Source organism: Hemicordylus capensis, chromosome 11 (assembly GCF_027244095.1).
Source record: "Hemicordylus capensis ecotype Gifberg chromosome 11, rHemCap1.1.pri, whole genome shotgun sequence".
NCBI classification, from domain to species: domain Eukaryota; kingdom Metazoa; phylum Chordata; class Lepidosauria; order Squamata; family Cordylidae; genus Hemicordylus; species Hemicordylus capensis.
In genome coordinates, this window is record NC_069667.1 from 2,161,567 (window position 1) to 2,184,479 (window position 22,913).

Genomic DNA, 22,913 nt, shown 5'->3' on the forward strand with positions numbered 1-22,913 from the left:
GCTGAACAGAGCTCATGGCATGCAGACTGCAACAGTCACCAACCTTTTGATTGCTTCAACCTTATGCACTCGGTTTTCTTTATCCATGGCCTCCATCCAAAGCCTGTGCATGTCTGAGGATAGAACACTGTCAGGTATATTTCGCAGAAAATCCTAAATTAAATATACATACGCAGAGTAATTCAGTCAGGTTTGAGCATGGTGTCATAATGCAACAAAAAGCATTTGTTTGTTTTGAATTCAGAGTTGAGAACGAGACATATCACAAAGGTGCCTCTCTACACTTTGACATGATATGGGACCAGAAGCTTTTCGTACTTCTGGATCCACACCTATCCCTGGTATCTCAGGTTGAGGCGGTGGCCAGAAGGGCTTTCTATCCACTTCGGCTGATACACCATTTCTTGAGATGCGCGACCTCAAAACAGTGGTACATCTGCTGGTAACCTGCAGACTTGACTTCTGCAATGCACTCTATGTGGGGCTGCTTTTGTACGTAGTCCAGAAACTCCAGTTGGTACAGAATGCAGTGGCCAGATTGGTCTCTCAGTCATCTTGGAGATACCACATCACTCCTTTGCTGACAGAGCTACATTGGCTGCCAATAGGTGTCCGGACAAAATACAAAGTGCTGGTTATCCTCTATAATAAAGAGCTAAAGTGTCCGCCCGTGTCCCTGCCTGTGTCTTTCTTGGCCGTTCTGAGCATGCGCTCCGCGCATGCTCAGAACGGCCAAGAAAGATACGGCCGCAGGGACACGGGCGGCCATGTTGGCTCCCGGTAAGCGGCGAGAGGAAGCAGCAGCAGGAGGCGGCGGCGACTGGGGCCGATGCCAGCCGGGGAAGCGATGCCAGACGGGGAAGCGATGGTGGCGCCGGGGAAGCGGTGCCAGGGAAGCGGCGCCGGGGAAGCGCTGGTGGGGAAGCAGCGGCGGAGAAGCAGTGCGGGGAAGCGGTGCCGGACGGGGAAGCGATGGCGGCGGTGAGTGGGTGCGAAAGGGCAAGAGACCAGGGGGGAGGGGAAAGGGCAAGTGGAAGTGGGGCAGGGGGGAGGGGCAAGAGGGAGTGGGGCAGGGGGGAGGGGGAGGGCAAGAGGGAGCAGGGCACTCTTGGCAGCGGTGGTGGAACTCTCCCCTACTAGCGCCCATTATCTTAACGGGCTTGAAAACACTAGTAACCTATAAAGCCCTAAACAGCTTGGGCCCTGGGCATTTAAGAGAACATGTTCTTCATTATGAGCCCCACCACCCATTGAGGTCATCTGGAGAGATCCGTCTTCAGTTGCTGCCAGCTTGGCTGGTGGCCACATGGGGTCAGGCCTTCTCGGTTGCTGCCCCGAGATTGTGGAATTCACTCCCTACTGAAATACGATCCTCCCCATCTCTGGCAATTTTTAAAAAGTATTTGAAAACTCACCTCTTCACCCAAGCCTTTTCAACTTTTTAAATTTTTAGGTTTTAATCTGCTTTGATTGTTAAACTGTTTACATTGTTTTGGGGTTTTATGTATGTTTTAACTTGTTTTATGCTATTGTTAACTGCCCAGAGATGAAAGTTTAGGGTGGTGTACACATCTGATAGATAGATAGATAGATAGATAGATAGATAGATAGATAGAGTAGCTATTGGTTGATCTACCATTGGCTTCATGCGCCAGGGCTTTGTTTTAATGCAGCCTCAAGATCTCCCAAAGGTGGAGGCAGCAAAGCCCATTTGGAAGACCATGCCGTAATTTGTACTGATCCCAAGACAAACCACCAGGCACAATTAATATTATTAACGTCTCTGTAAGAACAGGTCGCTCTAACACAGGAGCTGGGAGTGGAAAGTCTTCACTGATCCCCACAAGAATGGCACGCCGAAGGCCTCTGCTCTTCGGAAACAAATCCTCCACACTGTCACACTTCTCGACAGCCACCAAAGACACTGTTATCTCTGGCCGGCACAATCTGTGATGCACCAGCCTGGGTTCGCCATGTATGGCAGCCTCCCAATGGCTTGATAAATCTCCCGGACTGGCTGCCGGCCTGGGACTTGAGAAGAAGGCGGAGAGGAAGTTGCCAAGCACCTTCAGCACGCCAAGATCCATGACTTCTGGGCTGCTTTGGGGAGTCAACCATTGCCTGGGCCTGATCTCCCATCTCCAGCCATGCTCTCATGGCTGCCTCCTTCCACCCACTTTCAACCCACTGCCAGGCACTGTCCGTTCATTCCCTTGAAGAGCCACTCTCTGCCCTTCCTGCCAAGAGCCTCCTTCCTGCTCTCCTACCATCACTCTTGCTCTCCCTTCCAGGCTCACCCTCCCTTCGCTCATCCCTCCCCACTTCAGCATAGACTCGCGCAATCAGACTTCAGGGCAGGCAACCAACCACCTGGGATGCTGGGCTTCGAAAGCACCAGGCTATTCTTTAAAAGTTTCTACAAGATTAAGGGAAACAGTTTTGCTTTTGTTAGCTTATATGTGGTATGAATTAATGCAGATTTAGAGATCTGTGGGTGCAAATGTAATGCCTTACGTCACAGGGATAACTGGTGCATGCTGCAAGAGCATCACAAGTTGTAAAAGGGGCTGCAAATGGAATAAAAAAAGAAGGGTTTCCAAGGCTGAGCAAATGGAAAGAGGGGACTCCAAAGATGCTCGTTGCCTGGGTGCCCTTTGGTCAAGGGCCTGTCCTGCATGGGCACAGACAGAATTTATTTCCAAAGAATTTTTTTTCAGACTCCTAGAAATGCAAGGTTAAGACAAAGGGCACCATCCCACCAAAGGTAAGTGCATTTAAGTGCTATGGAATTCCTTACCGTGATAACGGCTGCAGCTACAAAGACAGATTCACCATCCACCTGGACATCATCTCCAGAGTTGAGTTTCTCTTTCAGTTCCTTGCAGATCTTGGCATTGGCCGAGCGCCTGAAGATGCCCCTTGTGGACGGGCCTTCATGATACAGGAGCTGAAGAATGTCCTGAGAGCAGAAAAGACGGCACTGTCAGCTGATGGTTCCCCAAGCATGATGGTCAACTTTCATTCATTGCTATTATTGTTGTTATTATTTAAAATATTTATACCCTGCCCCTCCAGTACACTACTGCTCAGGGAGGCTCACAACATTTATAAAACAGTTACAATGTAAAATCAGACAAATGAAATTAACCAAATTAAGCTAAACAAGTTAAAAATCCAAGCAAAAATCACAATCAGAATGACAGATTTTAAAATTTCAAATTAAAAGTTATTTTTAAAAACTAAAAACTAAGCATTGTGAAAATTCTTATAACCTTATATATTCTTATATAAAAATTGATCATAACCTACCAGATATAATCAACAGATGAAACATTTAAAAGCCTCTTTAAAAAGATGTGTTTTTAGTTGTTGTTTTAAAAACACTGAGGGAGGGAGCATGGTGAAGCTCTACAGGGAGGGAATTCCAGAGCCGAGGGTCCACAACCAAAAAGGCCCTGCCAGCTGGATCTCTATCAGTGGCAGGGCCTGAGATGATGAGCGAAGGGCCCGACAGTTTCATATGAACGAATGCGATCTGACAGATACCCCGGCCCCTAACCGTGAGCAGCTTTAAAGGTCAATACCAGCACCTTGAATCTAGCCCAGAAGCGGACCGGTAACCAATGAAGCTGCCACAGGATGGGTGTGATACTCATGAAGTCACTTGCACCCATGAGCATCCTTGCGTCAGCATTCTGGACTTAAGAATTAAGCTTAAGCTTAAGAAAAAGTCTTCAAGGGCAGCTCCACATAGAGCACATTGAAGTAGTCCACTCTGGATGTTACCAAAACATGAGTGACTGAGGTCAGGTCCGACTTCTCCAAGTAGGGTTGCAGCTGGCGTACCAGCCATAGCTGGTAAAAGGCACTTTTGCACACCACCACCACCACTTGAGCCTCCAAGGACAGCGTTGGGTCCAGAAACACCCCCAAGCTGTGGGCTTTGTCTTTCAGAGGGTGTGTGACCCTGCCCAAGACCAGATTTACCTCACTACTCGGATGATCAGTTTTACCAACCCAGAGCTACAAGGGGATCTGCCTCATCACTCAGTGGGCGTGGCCTTCAAAGAAGCCGGGATGTTGGGAAAGGGAATTGAGTGCTAAGTCTTGGATGCCTGTTACTCACAGGAGCCAATAGGAGATTAATCTATGAATGATGACCATGAAGGCAGCTCTCAGAAAGTGGGGCCACCTTATCCACCATGAGCGATGCTTGATTACTAGTGTGTCTCAAGCAGGCATCGGGCTTGCTTTGTGAAGAAAACTGAACTGGGAACTGAAGGAGCTTCTGCCTGGAAATTTCAGTTGCGTCTGTGTGGCAGTTTTGAGATGAGGGAGGTCAGACATGCACCCATTGCACATTAACTCCCCTCCTGCAGTCCACACATGGTGGAGACTCCAGCTTTGCTACTCTGTCCACATTGTAGAAGGCCAGCAGTCTGTATGGCAAGAGTCACCTTTGTGGCCCAGCAGGAAGAAGGTCCTTGCATGCTGCCACTGGCTTCACAGACTATTTCCTGTTACTTCTAGTTCGGCGCTGATGCGATGTACAAGAGCAAAAGAAGCTGCGCTGCAGATGTGCCCACAGGAGCATCAAGGCTTAGTGTCACTCAGACAGTGGAGTTGGCTGGCCAACCTCTCCTCTTGCCACCATGGGGGCCATCAACCATCTGATTCATCTGCTGCTGGTGGCCGGCACCATGTCCTGACTTCCTTGGCTCGTTATAGTATTATGCAGGCATGGACCTTTGCAGACAGGCAGCACCATAAGAAAAGATGGAGGTCAAGGCCTGGATGTTGGAAGCTCTCCCAAACAGCCAAGAGAAAGGCCAATCGTGATGGGTGGCAGAGCAGGAAGGAGAGGGAAAGGCAGCAGAGCTGGTTGGAGACCCTTGGGAAACCTGATGTGGCCCGTGAGCCCACCCATTAGGATAGAAAGCAAAATGGACAGATTGCAAAATTCCATACTCAGGTAAGTCTAGCAAGAGCTCCACCTTACCATAATTGGCTTAGGAAGGCTCCCATCAGGACAAACGGATGTAAGAGACAGGCCAAAGAGCTTCCGTGGGGTGGTTGGGGACTGCGATGCCGGGCTGCCAGTTGGGGTGCTTGTACTTCGGCGAAGAGCCCAGTCGATCAAGGATTTCTTCCTCTTTGTATGTTTCTGCAAAGTTTCTGAAAGCACAAATGCCCCTTGGGCTTTAGAATGCTCCTTTCAAAAAGATGGCAAATTAAGCATAAACCAGGATATTGCCTGATGGTGGGAAGGGGACAGAGAGAGGCTTCCAGGAATTTGGATATGGGATAGGCATTCTGAAACTTTGCTGAATTTGTGAGAAATTTCATTTCCATACTAAAAATAAATGTTCTTCAGAGAGAGCAAGAATATGCAACAGCAGACGTCACAATCTGACATTCCTCTAGGTCTGCACAGGCATTTAAGACTATTTTTACCTCTCCGTAGTTGCACTGGAGCATGGGGCTTGGGCTTCAGGATGAACTGGCACTGCCTATCCCTGGGGAGCTGGTCCAGGAGAGAAGCTTCATGTTCATCTGTCAGCAGGATGCTGTGGTTGCTTCCTTGGAGCTGGTCCAGAGAGTCTCGGAGGCAGCTGAGGATTATGCTGAAAGGATGCTCATGACCTGTTGTTGTGACAGACGAGGAACTCATTCATGTCATAGGGCATGAAAGTAATTAAAACCTGTCAGCTTGGCCTGACCAACCTGGGAATAACTAGGCTTGTGAAAGTGCATGCACAGAACTGCCTTCTCTCCTTTTGCCTTCTCTCACTAACCATGGTGAATGCTTACATCTGCACTGAGGCTAATATTAACCATGGTTAGCTGTAAACTCAACGACCACAGTTCAGCGGACATTATGTCTAAATGCAGAGAACCATAGGGACATTGGATCCACAGTTCCCTGTTACATGTGAATGCGGCCAACGCAGACATAATGCTAACCACAATCAGAACTGAAAAGGAAATTTAAATTGAGTGAGAGAAGGAACAGGGAAAGAGTGTGTGAACTCAAAGGACACTCCCAATGTTTTCATCTTAACCATGCTTGAGAGATTGGGAAATGATACTTCTCACATAGCCACAGAGAGGCACAGTAAGAGAGTTAGGGTTCCTGTGAAGGGCAGGAAACATTTCAGAATAAAAATCTGAAAAATCCTCAAATCCTCAACATTTTCTGCACCTCATCAGAAAGTTCAGGTCTGATTTAATAATAATAATAATAATAATAATAATAATAATAATAATAATAATTCAATTTCTATACCGCCCTTCCAAAAATGTCTCAGGGCGGTTTACACAGAGAAAAAATAAATAAGAAAGATGGATCTTATAAATAAATAAGATGATTTGATCTTATAAATAAATAAGATGATTTGATTTCCATTTGGTCTGAAAGGCCCATCCCGAAATACGATACTGTCACTATGTCAAATATAATAATAGAAATTGTTATGAAATACGATGGGAAAGGTTGAAAAGACATAACATTAAACTCTTGGCCAAACCCTTGGCCAAAGTAAACACTCTGCCTAGTTTTAATTGTACACTTCAGCTTACATCATTTTCTTATTTTTGCCAACAACTCAGAAAGGAAAAAACATTTCATGCATTTGCCAATTCTGGGATCCAGGATTCTCCAGTGATCAATGCTTTGAACTTAAAGCAAGATATTGTGTTGGTTTTATTTTCATTTTGATGTTCTTGAAATCATCTTGTGTCCTGGATGACTGCTTATTTAAAAGCCCACTGCATTCTGGGATGTTTTGGTAGTTTACATCTCTCTCAAAAGATCAGCACACTGAATGATAAAAAGAACGATCCTTATACTTCACAGAAATGAAAGGCTGAGGCTCCATCCATGAGAACAGAAGAACAGCCCTGCTGGATCAGGCCCAAGGAGGCCCATCCAGTCCAGCATCCTGCCCCACACAGTGGCCCACCAGATGCTGCTGGAAGCCTACAGGCAAGAGGTGACGGCATGCCCTCTCTCCTGCTGTTACTCCCCTGCAACTGGTACTCAGAGGCACCTTGCCTTTGAGGCTGGAGTTGGCCTACAGCCCTCCGACTAGCAGCCGTTGGTAGACCTCTCCTCCATGAAGTTATCCAGACCCCTCTTAAAGCCATCCAAACTAGTAGCCAACACCACATCTTGCCCTAATATGATTGCACCACAGATTGCACTAATATGATGTTAGTCGAGGAAGTAAGAGTTGTTCTTACCAATAAGAGGGTATGGAGGATCATCCCTTCCTGATACTACCCAAAGGTGATAGTCACTTGGTCTGCCCTGAGAATTGAGAAACAGAAAGAGAGGTGGGAAATATGAAATGAGGCCAGGTTCTGGAAAGTCAGCCCTGAGCACTGAATAGAGGACGTGAAGCAATAGGAAGACATATCAGTTGTGCAGGTGTGGGGTGCAGGGTCAGGAAATCCATGGCTGTAAATCTCAGGGAACACAACCGAGCGACAGGCATCTCTGACTCGTGGCGGAAGGGGAAAGGTTCAGCAGAGGGAAAGAATGGCAGGCAGAAAGGTATGAAGCATAGTTTAAGCTTTCCAACACCATTCAAATGTTCTGCCTTTAGAGAACATTTTGTATGTAGTCTTGTTTGCCAGGGAAATCCTGTCCATTACAGAAAATTCGGGAACAGGTTCTAGTGTGCCCCACCCAGAGTGTGGGCATGTTTGTTGAGCCGCACCCTTGCAGGCACTGAGGTTGTGCACACATGGCCTTTCTGCTGCGCATTTTAAGGTGCCTCGGTCAAGATGAGTTTCAGAGACACGTCTCCTTTCCTGATCCTCTCAATGAGGAATCTCTTGGAAACTTAATAAGAAGATCCATTGACACAAAGACCATAATACTTGGACCATCCCTTGGCTAGGCTGAACTGCGCCACACCTTCCTAGACAGGGCAGCCCTGGAGACTGATCATAGATGATGGCAATCATGTGGGGCAATCATCTCTTGTGGGGCAATCATCTCCTACTTTGCATGCCTTAGGATCTAAAAGCGCACTGCCCGTCTCTGACCGGCTTCCCCTTGGCCCAAGTAAGAACATGGGTGGACACTGCCAAGTTGCATCATCTGGCCTTTGGTCTCATGCTTGGGAAAGTTCACTAGGACAGAGAGCATGGAATCTCCGGAACGAAGCATTGACAGCACTGCTGACCCATCTCAAACAGGATACAGAGTTTACACTTACAGGAAGTCCCAGCTGTTGAGTCGTCTTCTTGATGATGTCATCTGTGGATTCCATGTTGGAGACGCTCACTGTGGTATTCTAGGTACAATGAACAGAAACACATTAATGCATGTTTAGGGTCTGTGGAGAGAACTGAGGAACACGTTAGAACTGTGGCTTTAAAGTCAATGCTAAGGACTCCCACACCATGGTATCAAAAACCAGGTTCTGCTGCATTTGGTTCAGCTTGATCTCTCTGGCCCAGTATGGTGCTTACAGCTTCTGCAACATCTTCTTAAGCTTAGTTTAAACATGAAAGAAAAAACTCTATGCATGAGCTGTTGTGTTTAAATGGGACTCCCAACCCCTAACATGCCCACTACAGCAGACTCCTGCACCATGGTTTCCCAGCATGCTACTGACCTAGTGTGTACCAGTGACCAGTGTAAAAGCGACACTATTTCAACACAACTGGTGTTTAAACCAAGCCTTACCTCAGTGAGTAACTTAAACATCCTGAACACACAGCAATGCATTTCCTCTCGGCACCTATCTCTTATTATTCGTCTACTTTCCTTAAGGAAAGTAAGCTTATGAGATCACCTGGCAGTGTGTGCATGTGTGTGTGTCCACCCCCCACTATCAACTTTGCAATGCCTGGACCAATATGAACCAAATTGGGCACAGTCATAGGGATGCCTCAACAGCATAGTTTGTGATGATGTCATCCGCCCTGATTCAAGTTGGTGGGTGCATGCATGTTTGAGGCGCAAGTGGTCTAGCTTGGGAATTGCCTAACCGATTTGGACCAAATTCAGTCCAGTTGTAGGGATAGTGAAAGGAAAGTAGGCGGATCAGTTCTTACCAGAACTTCTTATTATTCTTCATATACTACCATCTATATGTAACATATGCTTTTTAGCTATGTGGCAGTTTTTATGGTTTAGTTATTTTAATTTGAACTTGTATATATTTTGATTGTTTTAAATTTTCTTGGTTTGTTTTATTGTTGTAAACCACCTAAATGCTTCGGTTGTGGGAAGCATACAAAAATGTTAAATAAATAAATATGCAGAGACAGTTCCCCAATCTGAATTTTGACAGCAAGGGCAAAGTGGTTTCCGTGCCTTAATGTTTCCCAACCCCCGGCTGCAGCTCTTTTTGAATTCCATAAATGTTGTCCTGTAACTGTGAGACCGCTTCTGCTAAGTAGTGATGACTTTACTCTAGAGCAGGGACACCCATGGAGGGATTGGCTTGGACAGCAAAATAGCCTATTCTTCTCTAGGAACTCTTCTGGAGAAGGAAAGTGGCCTCAGTAATATAGAAGGTAACCACTTCTGCTCTAGCATTAGACCTACGGTTTGGGGTTTTTTCTGTGCATGTTTCCAAAAAGCCAGAGTGAGGCAATGAGGTCTTGCTTCCCATTTCCTCCCACCACCTCCACATCGCTATTCAATGGTTCTTCGCCGTTACTCACAGAGGAGCTGTTGTCACCATCCATCAACAGAATCTGCATGGACAGACTTTTCGGATATTCATTCTGCTTCATTTCATTGATGTGCCTGTAATTTGGAACTGTATGTTAGGGGGGGGGAAACTCCAAGCTTCAGAACACGCCACATTTTATTGAGGCGGGGGAGAGTCCGTGGGAAATGAATTCAAAATGCTGCTAGGGGTCACTTCGGGATACTGGCTTCCATATGACCTGCACAGGCAGCTGCCTCACACTGAGTCAGACCCTTGGTCCACTGGGGTGCTCTGCTCTGACTGGCAGCCGCTTTCCCAGGTTGCAGGCAGGAGTCTCTCCCAGCCCTACCTGGAGATGCTGCTGCTGCCAGGGAGGGAACCGGGGACCCTCTGCATCATGCCAAGCAGACGCTCCCCACCCGCACTGAGTCACACAGAAACCCTCTTAGGGCATGCAAGCGCGCACGTCCCGGCCCCCCAGTTCCCTGCTACCGGTTGGGATATAGTGCAGGAGAGGCAGAAGATTGCGTCCCTTACCACAGCAGCATGGACAGCCACCTTTCCTTCACTTCGGGTGAGCTGGAAATGAGAAGAAGATACAGAGCATGAGGCTTCCCTACATCTCACAAACCCAAGTGAGGAGGTGCTTTGGACACCGCCCCTCTCGGCGGCACAGGCCGGGCAACAGCTCCACGTCAATGACTGCACATGCTTGCTTGCCCGTCCAGTGTGGAAAGCTGAGGAGAGGCCGTGTGCTCTTTGGCTCCAGGGCCACCATCCAGCGGCATGTCCCGGCAGCCCGGCCCTCAGAGCTGCCAAGAGTTCCTCCGGGATCATTGCAAGGATGCAAAGGTCATTTGTGGGGAGGTGAGCACTTTTGGGCTTCCTCCCTGCAAAAACAGGTAGACCAAACAAATGAATAAATCAAGGTGGCTCCCTGCGACCTGTCCCCAAAGGGCTCACAATCTAAGCAGAAACATAAGACAGAGACCAGCAACAGCCACTGGAGGGATGCTGTGCCGGGGGGGGTGGGGTGGGGTGGGGTGGAGAGGGCCAGTTGCTCTCCTCCTGCTAAATAAACAACAAATATTTATATACTGCTTTTCAACAGAAGTTTCCAAAGCGGCTTACAGAGAGAATAATAAATAAATAAAATGGACCCTTGTCCCCCAAAAGGCTCACAATCTAAAAAGAAACAGAAGATAGACCCCAGCAACAGCCACTGGAGGGATGCAGTCACAGTGCTGGGGATGGATAGGGCCGGTTGCTCTCCCCCTGCTCAATCAAGCGAATCGCCACTTTTTAAAAGGTGCCTCTTTGCCCAGCTAGCAGGGGCAACATGATTATTGGCCACCCCAGCAGTCCTATTCAAGGCACAGATAGGCAGGATCGATGTTTTGTGTCCCATAAAAGTCACACATGTCAGTCTCTTAGAGAACAGAGGCACCCACCATCCACCCTTCCTCGGTTTTGTCTCCAGAGACCCGAAGGAGAGAACAAGTATTTCTAAGTCACTTGGAAGACCAAAGAAGTGGAAAGGCAGGATAGAAATCTGTGAAATGAAATAAATACACACCTAAAGAGATGTAGAGAACAAAGAGACCAGAAAACAGGGCAGCTGGAGTGGAAGGTGGTGTCAGAGAGAGGGGCAACCAGCTGCCTGCTGGCCTTTGACTACCCTGCTATGGATAACACCTATTTAGTGATACCTTACAGTTCTTTCCTGCCAAGGCCTAGAACAAACGCACAACAATCCCTTCCTGGTCCTGTTCTAGTTTAATGAAAAGTGTACATATTTTTAAATTTCTGCCGAGCTCCAGTTCCTGGCAAGGGTGAGTGAGGCTCTGAAAAGGGGTGTGTGTGTGTGTGTGTGTGTGTGTCCTTCTCTGCTGCCAGATCCTGCAATCAATATTTTCTTTCTTCTCCTCTCCTCGTGACTCCTAGAAACCATTTCCCTGGCAATATCATCATGACGTACAGGAAATGGTACCCAGCCTCTAGTTCGCATAAGCATACCTTGGCTGTAGAAACAAGGGTCAGGACCTTTGTTATCAGTGGCCAAAGACCCTGAAATGTCCTGCATAGTAAAGTCAAAGGAAGCATCTCCAAAAGAGATTGAGCAACCAAAAGGAAATGCTCCTTTTCTCTGGCTGAAGTGAGAGAGAAGCTTTTCACTTCCTCTGCTCCCGAGACACCCTGCTCCTGGCTGGGTAAATGAAGGTGGTGATGAACCAGCAGGCCTTGTTTGCTGACCAGGAATGAATAACTCTTTGAAAGACTAAAATACACATCCTTTCTCAAATCTGGCCTATGTTTGGATGAGATAGACTCACTGTCGGGCAAGTCACGAAATCACTCCAGAACTGTCAAATTAACTGTAGTAACACCCTGAAAGGGCAAATTATACAACATCCAAAAGTGAAAACCACTAATTACAGAATGTACTGGAATTTCAACAAAAGGGGAATTAAAAGTTGAATGGGGGGAGGGGGGCATTTCTCCCCCGGCAAGATGTCAGAGGCATTTCAAAGGAAGCTGGACAGGCCTTGGATTCATGCTAATGAGCAGAATTGTTGGTGTGCTTTCAGTTGCGGTTTTGCTACTATTTTTTGATCTGCTGGACAGAGCACTTTGTGAGATGAGGAGTTCTGAGGAAAGCTGGATAAAACCAGTCTGGATTGTGTGGAAAGTTCTCCCAACAGCAATGGGCACTTCTAATGCATCCAGCCACAGCCAGGGAGCCAGCCAGAGAGCACTGCGAAGGGAGGATCCAAATGGCAAACCATGCCAGACCTCACCACATGAGGAAAGCCAGCCTTGTGAGAAGATGCGTACCACACAAATTAGGTGATGAGAGATCAGGACCATCTTCCTAATTCTGAGATGGGATGGAAGCTCGGTCTTCCAATCTCTCCTTGAAAGAACGCTATGAGGCAATGGCACACATTACCTGCATGTGACGACGTAGTTGGTGGTGGGCCAGCCAATGACAAAAGAATTCTCTGGGCTCATCCTTTTCTCAGACACTTCACTGAGGCAGGATCCTGTCCACACCTCACTTAGGCGCAACTGTTTCTTCAGCTTCAAGCTGGAGGACGATCTAGAGGCCAAGCCAGAAATAGTCTGCGTTAGGCATGTTGGCAGCAGAAAGGTGCATCAAGGATCATGGGTGCTCCTGTTACATGGGGCCTGTCTCCTTGGGCATTCCAGTGGTGGAATTCCTCTATTCATTTCGAACTGCTGGGCTACTAAGAGGTCACTACAGGAGGAGACCACCAAATATTTACTGCTTCACATTGACTGCGAATAGCATGGACATACTGTATGTATCCATGGAATATCCAGTATCATATCCCAATTGAATGATTATTCCAAAGCTGCAAGAGTCCTTCAGGATCAGATTTTAAGGCCAAGTATACAGACATCTAATGTCTGAATCGGGCTAATATCCCTCCCCAATCTGGAGGCAAGGCAGATGGCTCAGGGGATTGATCAGAGGGAGAAGCCCAAGGTCCAGAACCCAGAAGCCTTCCCTTCACTGGAACCCCTTACATCAGTAGAACCATGTGGGCTGATTTCCTTCACCCACTCCACGGCGGAAGGAAAAAGCTCTGCCCTCATCTTCCAACTTGGAAGTGTCCCCTGAGGACCCAACAGGTGAAGTGGAAGCCTCCCAGCACCAGAAGGCAGGGCCAATCACCCTAGCTAGCCAGAAACTTACATATGTCTATACTGGTCTTCAGTACTTTGCCGGAGGACCACCTTACCTGTTCTGATGTTACTCTCTAGTAGTGCAACCTAGCTTGCTCGGAGCTGTCTAAGGTACTGACCCCCTTGCCTGAATTTCCTCTCCATCTGAATTGTCCAAGGCTTGAATCGCTCTTGGGACTCTTGCCTCCACTGAAACCCCTACCTCAGCTGAAACCCTACACCAAATATCTTGCATCACCATCCTCTCGTATCATGACCTGTTACAATTCCCCTCCAAGTTTTGGGTTTGGCCAAGCTAATCCTGCTTCCTACAAGGGCCAACAATATGTATCCAGGAAGCAGGACATGAAAGCAATACACCTCTCCTGCTGCTGCTGCTCCCCAGAAATTAGCATTCAAAGGTAGACTGTCTCTGAATATGGAGGCTCCACAGAGCCATCATGACTTGAACCTAGTGATAGGCTTTCCTGCCTCATGGATATGTCTAAACCTCTCCTAAAGCTCTCTAAGTTAGGAGTTTTCAAGCTTAGGTCCCAGATGTTGTTGAACTTCAACTCTCATCTTGCCCAGCCCCACTGGCCCATTGCCCCATTGGGGATGATGGGAATTGTAGTCCAACAACATTTGGGGGTCCATGTTTGAGAACCTCTGATCTATCACCAACACATATTCTGGCAGCAAATTCCACCAGTTAATGAGATGCTGTATGAAGTCCTTACTACTTTCTGCTGTCTGTCCTGAGTTTCCTGCTAATCAGTGCCATTGGATGACCCAAGCTTTAGTAGGAGGAGTGAGAGAAATCCCTGTCCATTGCTGTCTTCTTCTTCCTCCACACAATGCCAGAGGGCCTACTCTATGCCAGTGATTGAAACTGTGTCCTGGCTCTAACATGGATTGCTCTGGCATCAGTCCTGCAGCACCAAATCAGGGCTTGCACCTACCTGGACTTGGCGATGATCAGTGTGTCACTGAAGAGAAATAAATGTCTCTCTTGCGTCTGTAGGCCTGTGGTAAGCTGCACACGGTCGTCCAGAATGAAAATGGAGTTTGGGTTACCAAAGGCCCTGGCTGGCAACCCATTATCTGGATGGGAGGTGTTAAAAACAATTTCCCTGCTGGAAAAGAAAGCAAAAAAATGGCAGTGGTATCATTATTTCACCAAGAAATAGCCGCAGTTAATTGTAACCAACCAATAACCTACTGCCAGTTTGCCTGCCAGTTTCCAGGAGAATACATAATGTGCATGAAACACAAATTATATATGAGGTTCAGTCTCCTCTGGAGGGACAATTCTCTGTCTGTCTGTCTGTCTAGCACTTAACCACAGTAGTTATCCATGCACTATCTATGTCCAGATTGAACCACTGCAATGGGTTCTACATAGGGCTGCCCTTGAAGACAGTTCAGAGGCTTCAAATGGTGTAGAATGTTGCCCACACAAGCCTGTCCAGGTCCTAAGATCAGCCATGGAGGCTCTACTTGCAGGCTCATCCTGGACCAAAAGACATCTGGTGAACCATCAAGACAGGACTTCTTCATGGCAAGCACGTCCATTTGGAATACCCCCTCAGGGAGACTGGCTCCTTCCCTCTTTGGGATGGGACAGGTTAAGGCATTTTCCTTCCAGAAAGCTTTTCGATCCCATTGCCGCTGTAGATTTAAAAGTCGTTTCACCATTGCTGCTTTAACTTGCGGATTTGATTGCTCTTTTGTGTATTTATAATGTAAATTGAAAGTTCCTCAGGGCAAAGACATTTCTCTTTTTCCAAATGTTAAGCGAAACACACACACAGCTGCTGCAATATGAATATGAATGCAATACTAATGCTAGCAATAGTTCAGCACTAGGCGTTCTGTTCTGGTCACCTTATCACTAACACCAGGATTATGGCTTCGGCATTCTTTGAGCCACTTCCTTACTGTTAGTCTAAAAACACAGGAGAAGCAAGAGGTGGGGGGGAACCCACCAGTGATCTGGTGGCAAATCTCAAGGGCTGATCATCCACCATGGGAAATGTGAACTCGACTGCCCCCTCCACCCGGCCTCCAAGAAGGAGTCCGTCCTCCCCCCTCTCCCATCCCCCCTAATCCCAGAATCTGTTTCTCCTGTTTGAGCAAGAGCTCCAGGAAGGGGAGGCAGAGGTGCCCCCCCCCCCCCACGGACTGCTCCTGTGTTTGAGTCAGTTACAGAAAATGGGAGGAAGCTGAGCGAGGGTAGGATTTGCCACATGCAGGCCAGGCAGCAGGAATCCCTGCCTTTGCATCAAAAACAGGGGGACCTGCTATGCAAACCTTCTCCCCGGGGGAAGCAAAGCAGTTAAGTGTGGCGTAAAATGAAAAACGGTCCTCTCATAAAAGGCTGTTTGGTTCTAAGTGTAAATCATTTAAGTTTTTATCTTGGCTTTAAAAAATATTTATTTGAATTAAATAAACTGCCAGGAGATGTTATTTATGAGGGCATTTTTGGAAGCAAATGGAAAAAGAGCACTGCGATCTTTTATCTGTCATCCCAGCGCAGGGTTGGGCGTCAGCTCTTGAAACTCTAAGATGACCCTCTTCCTTCTTAAACAGAGGGAGGAGCAGCACATTTCAGGGAAGTCACACCTGGAAGACCCCTTTGCCGCTGCTCTGGTGACCAAGATGCCTGGGACAGAAAAATCTACCGGAGGCCACATGTTGGAGTGGGGAGTCCCCAGGTGATTCCATGCCATGATGTGCCTGCAGATCCTACTCACAGCCATGGGTTTTGTGCAGGAGAACTTCCCTGCATACTGTATCCCACAATGGGCCATATCTCTCTTCCACCCCCACCCCAGCTGCTGCCCCCAAAGGCACCCCAAATCCACTCTCTAAGGCGGAGGAACTTTTCTTGCCTCAGGGGAGAAAGATCCTCCTCTGGTTTTCAGGCTTTTTGGCTTTTCAGCCCACAAATTGGAGCAGTTATATTTCTGTTCAGGAAAATAATAAAATGAAATGAAATGAAAACCCTAAACAAAGAAAACCCCGATCGGGGCCCCACCAAACCTGCTCTCACTTAAGCCATCTGGAAAGCGATTTTATTGGGAGCTTTTCCAACCACCGAGAGCTTTTCTGGGCCCTATTTTGACACTTGGTGGTGATTTCCCATGGCTACACATTGCTGGCGTGGCTAAGCCCTTCCAGTGAAGAGCTATCCTTGAGATGTGAAAACACCTCCCCGCTTTTGGATGTTCAAAGGTATCCGGCATCCCCAAAGGGGGAGGTAGCAGTTTCATACAGGAAGCGCAAAACTGTGCTGGGTCTTCGGTCCCATGCTGAGGGTGCAGGAGGGGGCCAGGGGTGCAGTGTGGACCCCAGATTTGCAGGCATCCTTCCCCCCTGGTTCTGATGTCTCACAGGACAATAGTGTGGGGATATGAGCGATGTTGCCGCCTTTGTTTTTGGGGGGGTGGGGGTGGAAGGAAACCCGGGTTATTTGTCCCCATCATTCTAGAGAGCAAAGCCAAGGGCTACGATCGGGGCAGAGGAGGCTGCCTTATCCCCATAGATCCAACCAGCTCCATCATGCTTGCACTGACTGGCAGCAGCTCGCCCAGGTTCCAGGCAGGAGTCTCTCCCAGTCCCACCTGGAGATGCCACCAGCAGGGCATGAACAGAGGCATAGCTAAGAAAAATAGCGCCTAGGGCAAGCAGTGAAACTGCGCCCCCTGTCCAAACATCTGACACTCATCTTTCAGATAACTTCACCATAATATCAGCTGAAAAATACAAGTCTGAAGGTCACATACGTCACATATCTGAATATGTGTATAGTGACTTATATTATATTAATTTTTTTTTAAAAAATTACCTGTAGCCGCTTTGGGGGGGCGTCCTAAAGACCATGGGGGGGGTCTGCAAAGGTTCCCCCCCCCCGCTGGCCTCCAGGGCCTTACAGGGACCATCTGAGCATGTGCAGTGGCCATTAAATTTTGTTTTTTGAAAAATGGCCGTTGAAAACAAAATGGCTGCCGTGCATGCTCAAATGGCCTCTGTAAGGCCTGACATGGCCTAGGGCCTCACAGAGGCCATTTGAGCATGCACAGTGGCCATTTGTTTTCAGCAGCCATTTTTAAAAAAATTAAAAAATGGCGCCCCCTTCAAGTGGTGCCCAGGGCACGTGTCCTGCCTGCCCCACCCTAGATACACCCCTGGGCGTGAACCCAGGACCTTGGGCATGCAAGCAGGCAGGGGCTCTGCTGCCATGGAGCTTTGCTCCCTTCTCCTCTGGGGAATATCTCACCAGCCTCACACATGCCATCTCCCATTCAGATGCAACCCAGGGCATACCCTGCTTAGCAGAAGCGACCATTGGTGCTCGCTGCCACAAGGCCAGCTCTCCTCCTCCTCCCATGCCACAACCGGAGGACACGAGTGGGACATTGCTTACCTGGCATGAGATCTGGACTTGCTGAGAGCTTTGCTGAGGGCAGAAGAGGTCGAGCGCCGCCTCTGGACGATGGGCTTCATTTTCTGTGGGCCAAAAAGGGCAGGCTGGTTACACATCTGCCATCCACAACACTCCTTGCTCCTTAGAGCTGAAGGGCACTCACTGGAGGATGGGAGGCGTCCTGCTGGGTCAGACCAACGGCAGGAGCAGCTCCTCCAAACGGGCCGGGGGGGAGCACCAAAGGAGGCACAGCTGCCACTTGGGTAGCTCCTCTCTCTCTCCCGCCCTACCTGAGAGCTACGCTGCTGGCAGGCTCACCATCCATCCGTGCAGCTGTGTGGTTAACTGCAGAGCTGAACCTGACAAGTGGCAGCCTGCAGGCAGCACAGGAGAGAGAGAAGCAATCTGAGCTGCTGCTGGGAAGCAGAGGCAGCGGCACCTCCTTGGGCAGCCCCCCACAACTGACCAGATGCTGCCGAATCCCCCTTTAAAGACCCTCTAAACTGGGAATGGTCAACACACCTTGTGCCAGTGAGTTCCATAAGCTAATCCTGCATTGTGTGAAGGACTTTCTGATGCCTGTCCTGAGTCTTCTGCAAATCAGTTTCAGTGGATGATTTCAATCCTTGCTGCCTTCTCAGAGAGGGAGAAGCATATCTTTCTAACCAATTTGCTCACACTATGTGTAACTTTATACACGTCAGCCATGTCCCTGCTGAGGCATGAATGGCATTCAGACTTTCTGCCTTCAGAGAGCCCTTTCCCCACCAACTTTTCTGCCAAAAAGAATGTGCAGTTTTAATCACTATCCTGAAACTGCCTTGGGAGTCAAATCCCCTGGGCAATCCAATGTAATGACCTAGGCATCTGCAGGTAGATCCTTCTCTATCTACCGCCTGCTCCCTAAATGGAAGATAGGAAGATAGCTGCACATTTGGGGGTTGCCTGGTAAATGTCGAGGCTGCTTTGCTCCTGGTAATAATGTGTGGCGCAGTTAGTTAGTTGGGGCACTGCTGCCTCCTAGTAGACATCCGTGCCAATGTGTGCAAGGCGCTGTACATCTCTGTCCCAAGCAACAAAAGCTTCATTTCTTTTATATAAAGACTGCACCCCGTTCAGATAATGTATGAATCAGGTCTTAGGAACAGAGGAACATGGGAAGCTGCCATATACTGAGTCAGACCACAGGTCCATCTAGCTCATCTACACAGACTGGCAGCGGCTTCTCCAAGTTTGCAGGCAGGAGTCTCTCTCAGCCCTCTCTTGGAGATGCTGCTGCCAGGGAGGGAACTTGGACTCTAGAGCGGGCCCATCCCCTAAGGGGGGATATCTTACAGTGCTCACACATGTAGTCTCCCATTCAAATGCAAACCAGGATGGACCTTGCTTAGCAAAGGGGACACTCCATGCTTGCTGCCACAAGACCAGCGATCCTCCCATAGACCTTCCCAGCACCTTTGGCCTGGTGCTTTATTTCAGTCTGTTCTCTGCTTTTTTAAAAAACAAGATGGTAAACTGCCAGGAATTCAGATCAATGTTCTTTTGGCGTCAGTGGCAGGTGAAGCCACCAAATAAATGTGAATGGGGAAAACAAATAAGTCAAGCGCTGGAAGGGAATGGGATGTGAAGGTTTTGCCAAAGTAGATCGTGCCAGGCAACTCCCGTATCTTTATTTCTGGAGAAGAAGAGGAGGAGGAAGAAGAAGAAGAAGGAACTGAAGAAGCAGGTTTTCTTGATTAACTGCCCTTTTATGCCACCCGACCTCCCAGGAGCATAGGATGCCATGCACAGAAGTATTCTCAGTTCAACCTTGCAAGCTTGGGAGCTCTGTGCAGATCTTCCATATAGATAAGCTTTTTGGTGGTGTGGCTGGAAATGCAGCTTCTGACTCCCTCCTTGCCAGACCCACTCAGGAAGCAGAGGCAGCTGTGCCTCCTTCGGCACTCCCCTGGCTCCTTAGGACGAGCCACTATTGACCAAAGTCCCATCTAAGCCAGCATCTTGTTTCCGGGCAAGAAAACAAAGGCCTTCCTCTGCTATTGCCCCTGGTATTCAGAGGGACCCTGCCTCTGAACATGGAGGTTCCCTGTCTGAGGTCCACTGCACACCATGCATGTGCACCCCTCGGTCTGCAGAGGCATGATCTGCACAAGCCAAACCCTCCATAATATGGAGATGCACCCAATCCAAGCCCAGACTATGGAAATGGCCCGCAGTCCAAACCCTTCCAGAATATGGATCACACATTCACAATCCATGTGTGTTGGTGCTTCTGTGAAGAAGGGCCTCAAATGTGTGGCAGCTGGGTGTAACAAAGGGGTGGAGAAAGTGGCCACGATCCCCACCACAACCGTGCATACAGCCTAGACATACGGTGTGCCTGACCAGGACTTCTGTGTTTTGTCGAAGGCAACCTTGTGTGCTCTGCATTTGAACTCGGGTCCACCCTGTCCAACTCCCAATGCTCTGCTGCAGCTTTCAGCACCTCTGCACTTGCTGGGAGAGGCACGTAGGTGCCCCCCCCACCCCCGCCAGCAGGAGACAATTCTACCCTGGCTGAGTCCTGTCAATGTGTAGGAAATAGCTCCTTGCGCGGGAGAATCTGGGCATCAGTCTGGGCAATGAAAACTGGATCCGATGCTGGCAGCAGTGAAGATGACAAAGGCTGAGTGAAAAGGAAAACGTCCAAATCTCCAGCGCCTGTCATCCTGGCTTGCGATTAATCTTCCATGCAAACGCATGGAAAGAAGTTTCCCGGCATATGTCTTTAATAAGACAACGGGGGTTTCTTGGTTCTCGTCCTACAGGGACGAGTTGGGTGTGGAGCCCATTTCCAACCACCGCAGGCCATATTCTGACCACTTTTTTGTTTATAGGGGCAGTCAACTGTGCTGATGCAATTCTCCAAAGGATGGGAACATGTGCCTCTGGACTTGGTGCATCATCCCCTGCCAATGAAATACTGTCATGTGCTAAAACGCTCTCTGCTCTGCAGAACAGCATCGCACGGGAAGATCTGTTAACGCCACAGCTGAAACAAGCGGCTCTGGCCCAGACGCCTCCAGGGAAGAGAGATCCACCACGCTAGAGACCCTACCTTAGATTAAGACCAGGCAGAGTGTAGTCCATCTCAGGCCAAGGTGGTCCTACACACTACAGCGCAGGGTTCCTAACCTTGGGTCTCCAGATGGTGCTGGACTACAGCTCCTATCACCCCCATCCACAATGGCCAAAGGCTGGGGATAATGGGAGTTGTGATTCAGCGACATCTGGGGACTCAGGTTTGGGAATCCCTGTGCTACAGGAAGAGCCCCAGCAAACAGGGCAGGGTTGCACTCCGAGCAATACAGGCCCCCTCAAGCTCCCTGAGCCCAGAGAAAGCATTCCTCTCCTTTCCATCTCTCCCCACCCCGTCCATCAGATCACCTCCAGCTGCAACCATTGAAAAGGCAACCAACACAAGAGGAACCCTGCTGGATCAGACCTGGTCCAGCTATTTGTCTTGGAGAAGATCACCAGAAGGGACTCAAGACAATAGTTCTTCCTTCCTTTTGGTCCCTGCAGATGGTATTCAGAGGTAGGCAGTCACTGAACATGGAGGATCCACATAGCCTTTATTAGAACAGCCATGGTGGGACCTCTCCTCCTCCTCCTCCAAAAATAGGAAGCTGCCTTGTACCGAGTCGGGCTCTTGGCCCATCTAGCTCAGTACTGTCTACACAGACTGGCAGCAGCTTCTCCAAGGTTGCAGGTCGGAGTCCCTCTCACCAAGGAGGGAACTTGGAACCTTCTGCATGCAAGCAGGCAGCTGCTCTTCCCAGAGCAGCCCCATCCCCTAAGGGGAATCTCTTCCAGTGCTCACACTGTCTCCCTTTTGTATGCAACCAGGGCAGACCCTGCTTAGCTTAAGGGGACAAGTCCTGTTGGCTACCACAAGACCAGCTCTCTTCCCTACTCTGTGGGATTAAGAAAACACAAAACATGTTTTGCGAGGAAGGACTTCCGATTCCCTTGCATACTCTTCTTCGGCACCTCTGCCAAGCCCTCCCTCACAGGAGTAGTTTGCACACATTGTACCTGCTGCAGGGAACCCTTTCCACACGCCCTTTTTTGAATACTAGCCCTGCTACTCAGCTGCTCCTGGTGGTTGCAGCAGGCAAGAGTCAGGCTCACACCCCACCGTCCCCCTGGCCTATTTCGGTTATATTCAGTTATATTCGCTCCGTGCTGCCTCATTACTACCCTTGTAAAGATCATAAATCATCATCACGATAAACGAGATCTGAAAGGCTTCCTGATTAGAACTGCTTGCCATCCACCTGGAAAGCATTTGTCTTTGTCTCTTAAACACGTCCTGTCTCTGGCAGGTGGCCAGGTCAAGGTTCGGCAAGGTGTGCCCTGCCCATCCCCTTCTTGGCTGCCCCCCGCCCCACCCCCACGAAGGGACTAGAGCCATCGCTCTGAAGGAGGCTCCCCCACTTCACATGAACCAGGCACTCCGATTCCCAGCGCTTCTCACAGGGATGCAGCTAGCCCTCCCTCCGTCGCCATGGCCACCGATCCGCGTTTACTCAAACACACTTCCACGGTGCTTGAAAGCTTGCAACACTCGGCACTGTGTTTGTGCATTACTCATCTGAAAGCTGCCAATTCCAGCTTTGTATTTCTTGGCATGGGGAAACTAGAGAGCCTAATAGCCTCATTCCAAACCCATGTATGGCCCGTGCAAAGTGGGCCAGGATTCCTTCTTAGCCGTGATCTTGGCATGATCTCCGGCGCTATTATCCAGACCATGAAGTTTGCAAAGAGCACAAAAACACCCTCACACACCTGCCCTGCTCAGGGCTCTGAAAGTTGGCCTCCTGACATTAGTGGGACAGAAGAGGCATCAAGCCTGGCTTGCAGAAGCCCTTAGGCTGTTAGTAGCACATTCTTGGTTCGTGTGCGATCTCTCGAGATGTGGACATTGCTTAGTGGTAGCGAACACACTGCGTAGAGAACATCCCGGGTCCCGTTGTTGGCACCTCATGTTCAAAGCTCTCCAATAGAAAGATGAAGGGAGAAATGAGCAACCAAAAATTAAGTAGCCCATTATGATAGTTTAAATTAACCTGAAGCGG

At 48.8% G+C, this 22,913-nt stretch overlaps 1 protein-coding gene across 1 annotated transcript in view; it reads right to left on the minus strand.

Moving 5' to 3' along the window:
- The window catches only part of LOC128335704 (rho GTPase-activating protein 20-like), a 48,604-nt gene that overhangs the window by 7,529 nt on the left and 18,162 nt on the right, over positions 1-22,913 (minus strand). The window contains exons 2-12 of the mRNA XM_053274369.1: positions 17,794-17,876; positions 14,327-14,500; positions 12,625-12,774; positions 10,212-10,253; positions 9,685-9,769; positions 8,226-8,303; positions 7,243-7,309; positions 5,455-5,643; positions 5,000-5,175; positions 2,798-2,959; positions 44-153 (exon numbers count right to left, since the gene is read on the minus strand). Coding sequence (XP_053130344.1) covers positions 44-153; positions 2,798-2,959; positions 5,000-5,175; positions 5,455-5,643; positions 7,243-7,309; positions 8,226-8,303; positions 9,685-9,769; positions 10,212-10,253; positions 12,625-12,774; positions 14,327-14,500; positions 17,794-17,876 — 1,316 coding nt within the window. The remainder of the gene's footprint in view (positions 1-43; positions 154-2,797; positions 2,960-4,999; positions 5,176-5,454; positions 5,644-7,242; positions 7,310-8,225; positions 8,304-9,684; positions 9,770-10,211; positions 10,254-12,624; positions 12,775-14,326; positions 14,501-17,793; positions 17,877-22,913) is intronic.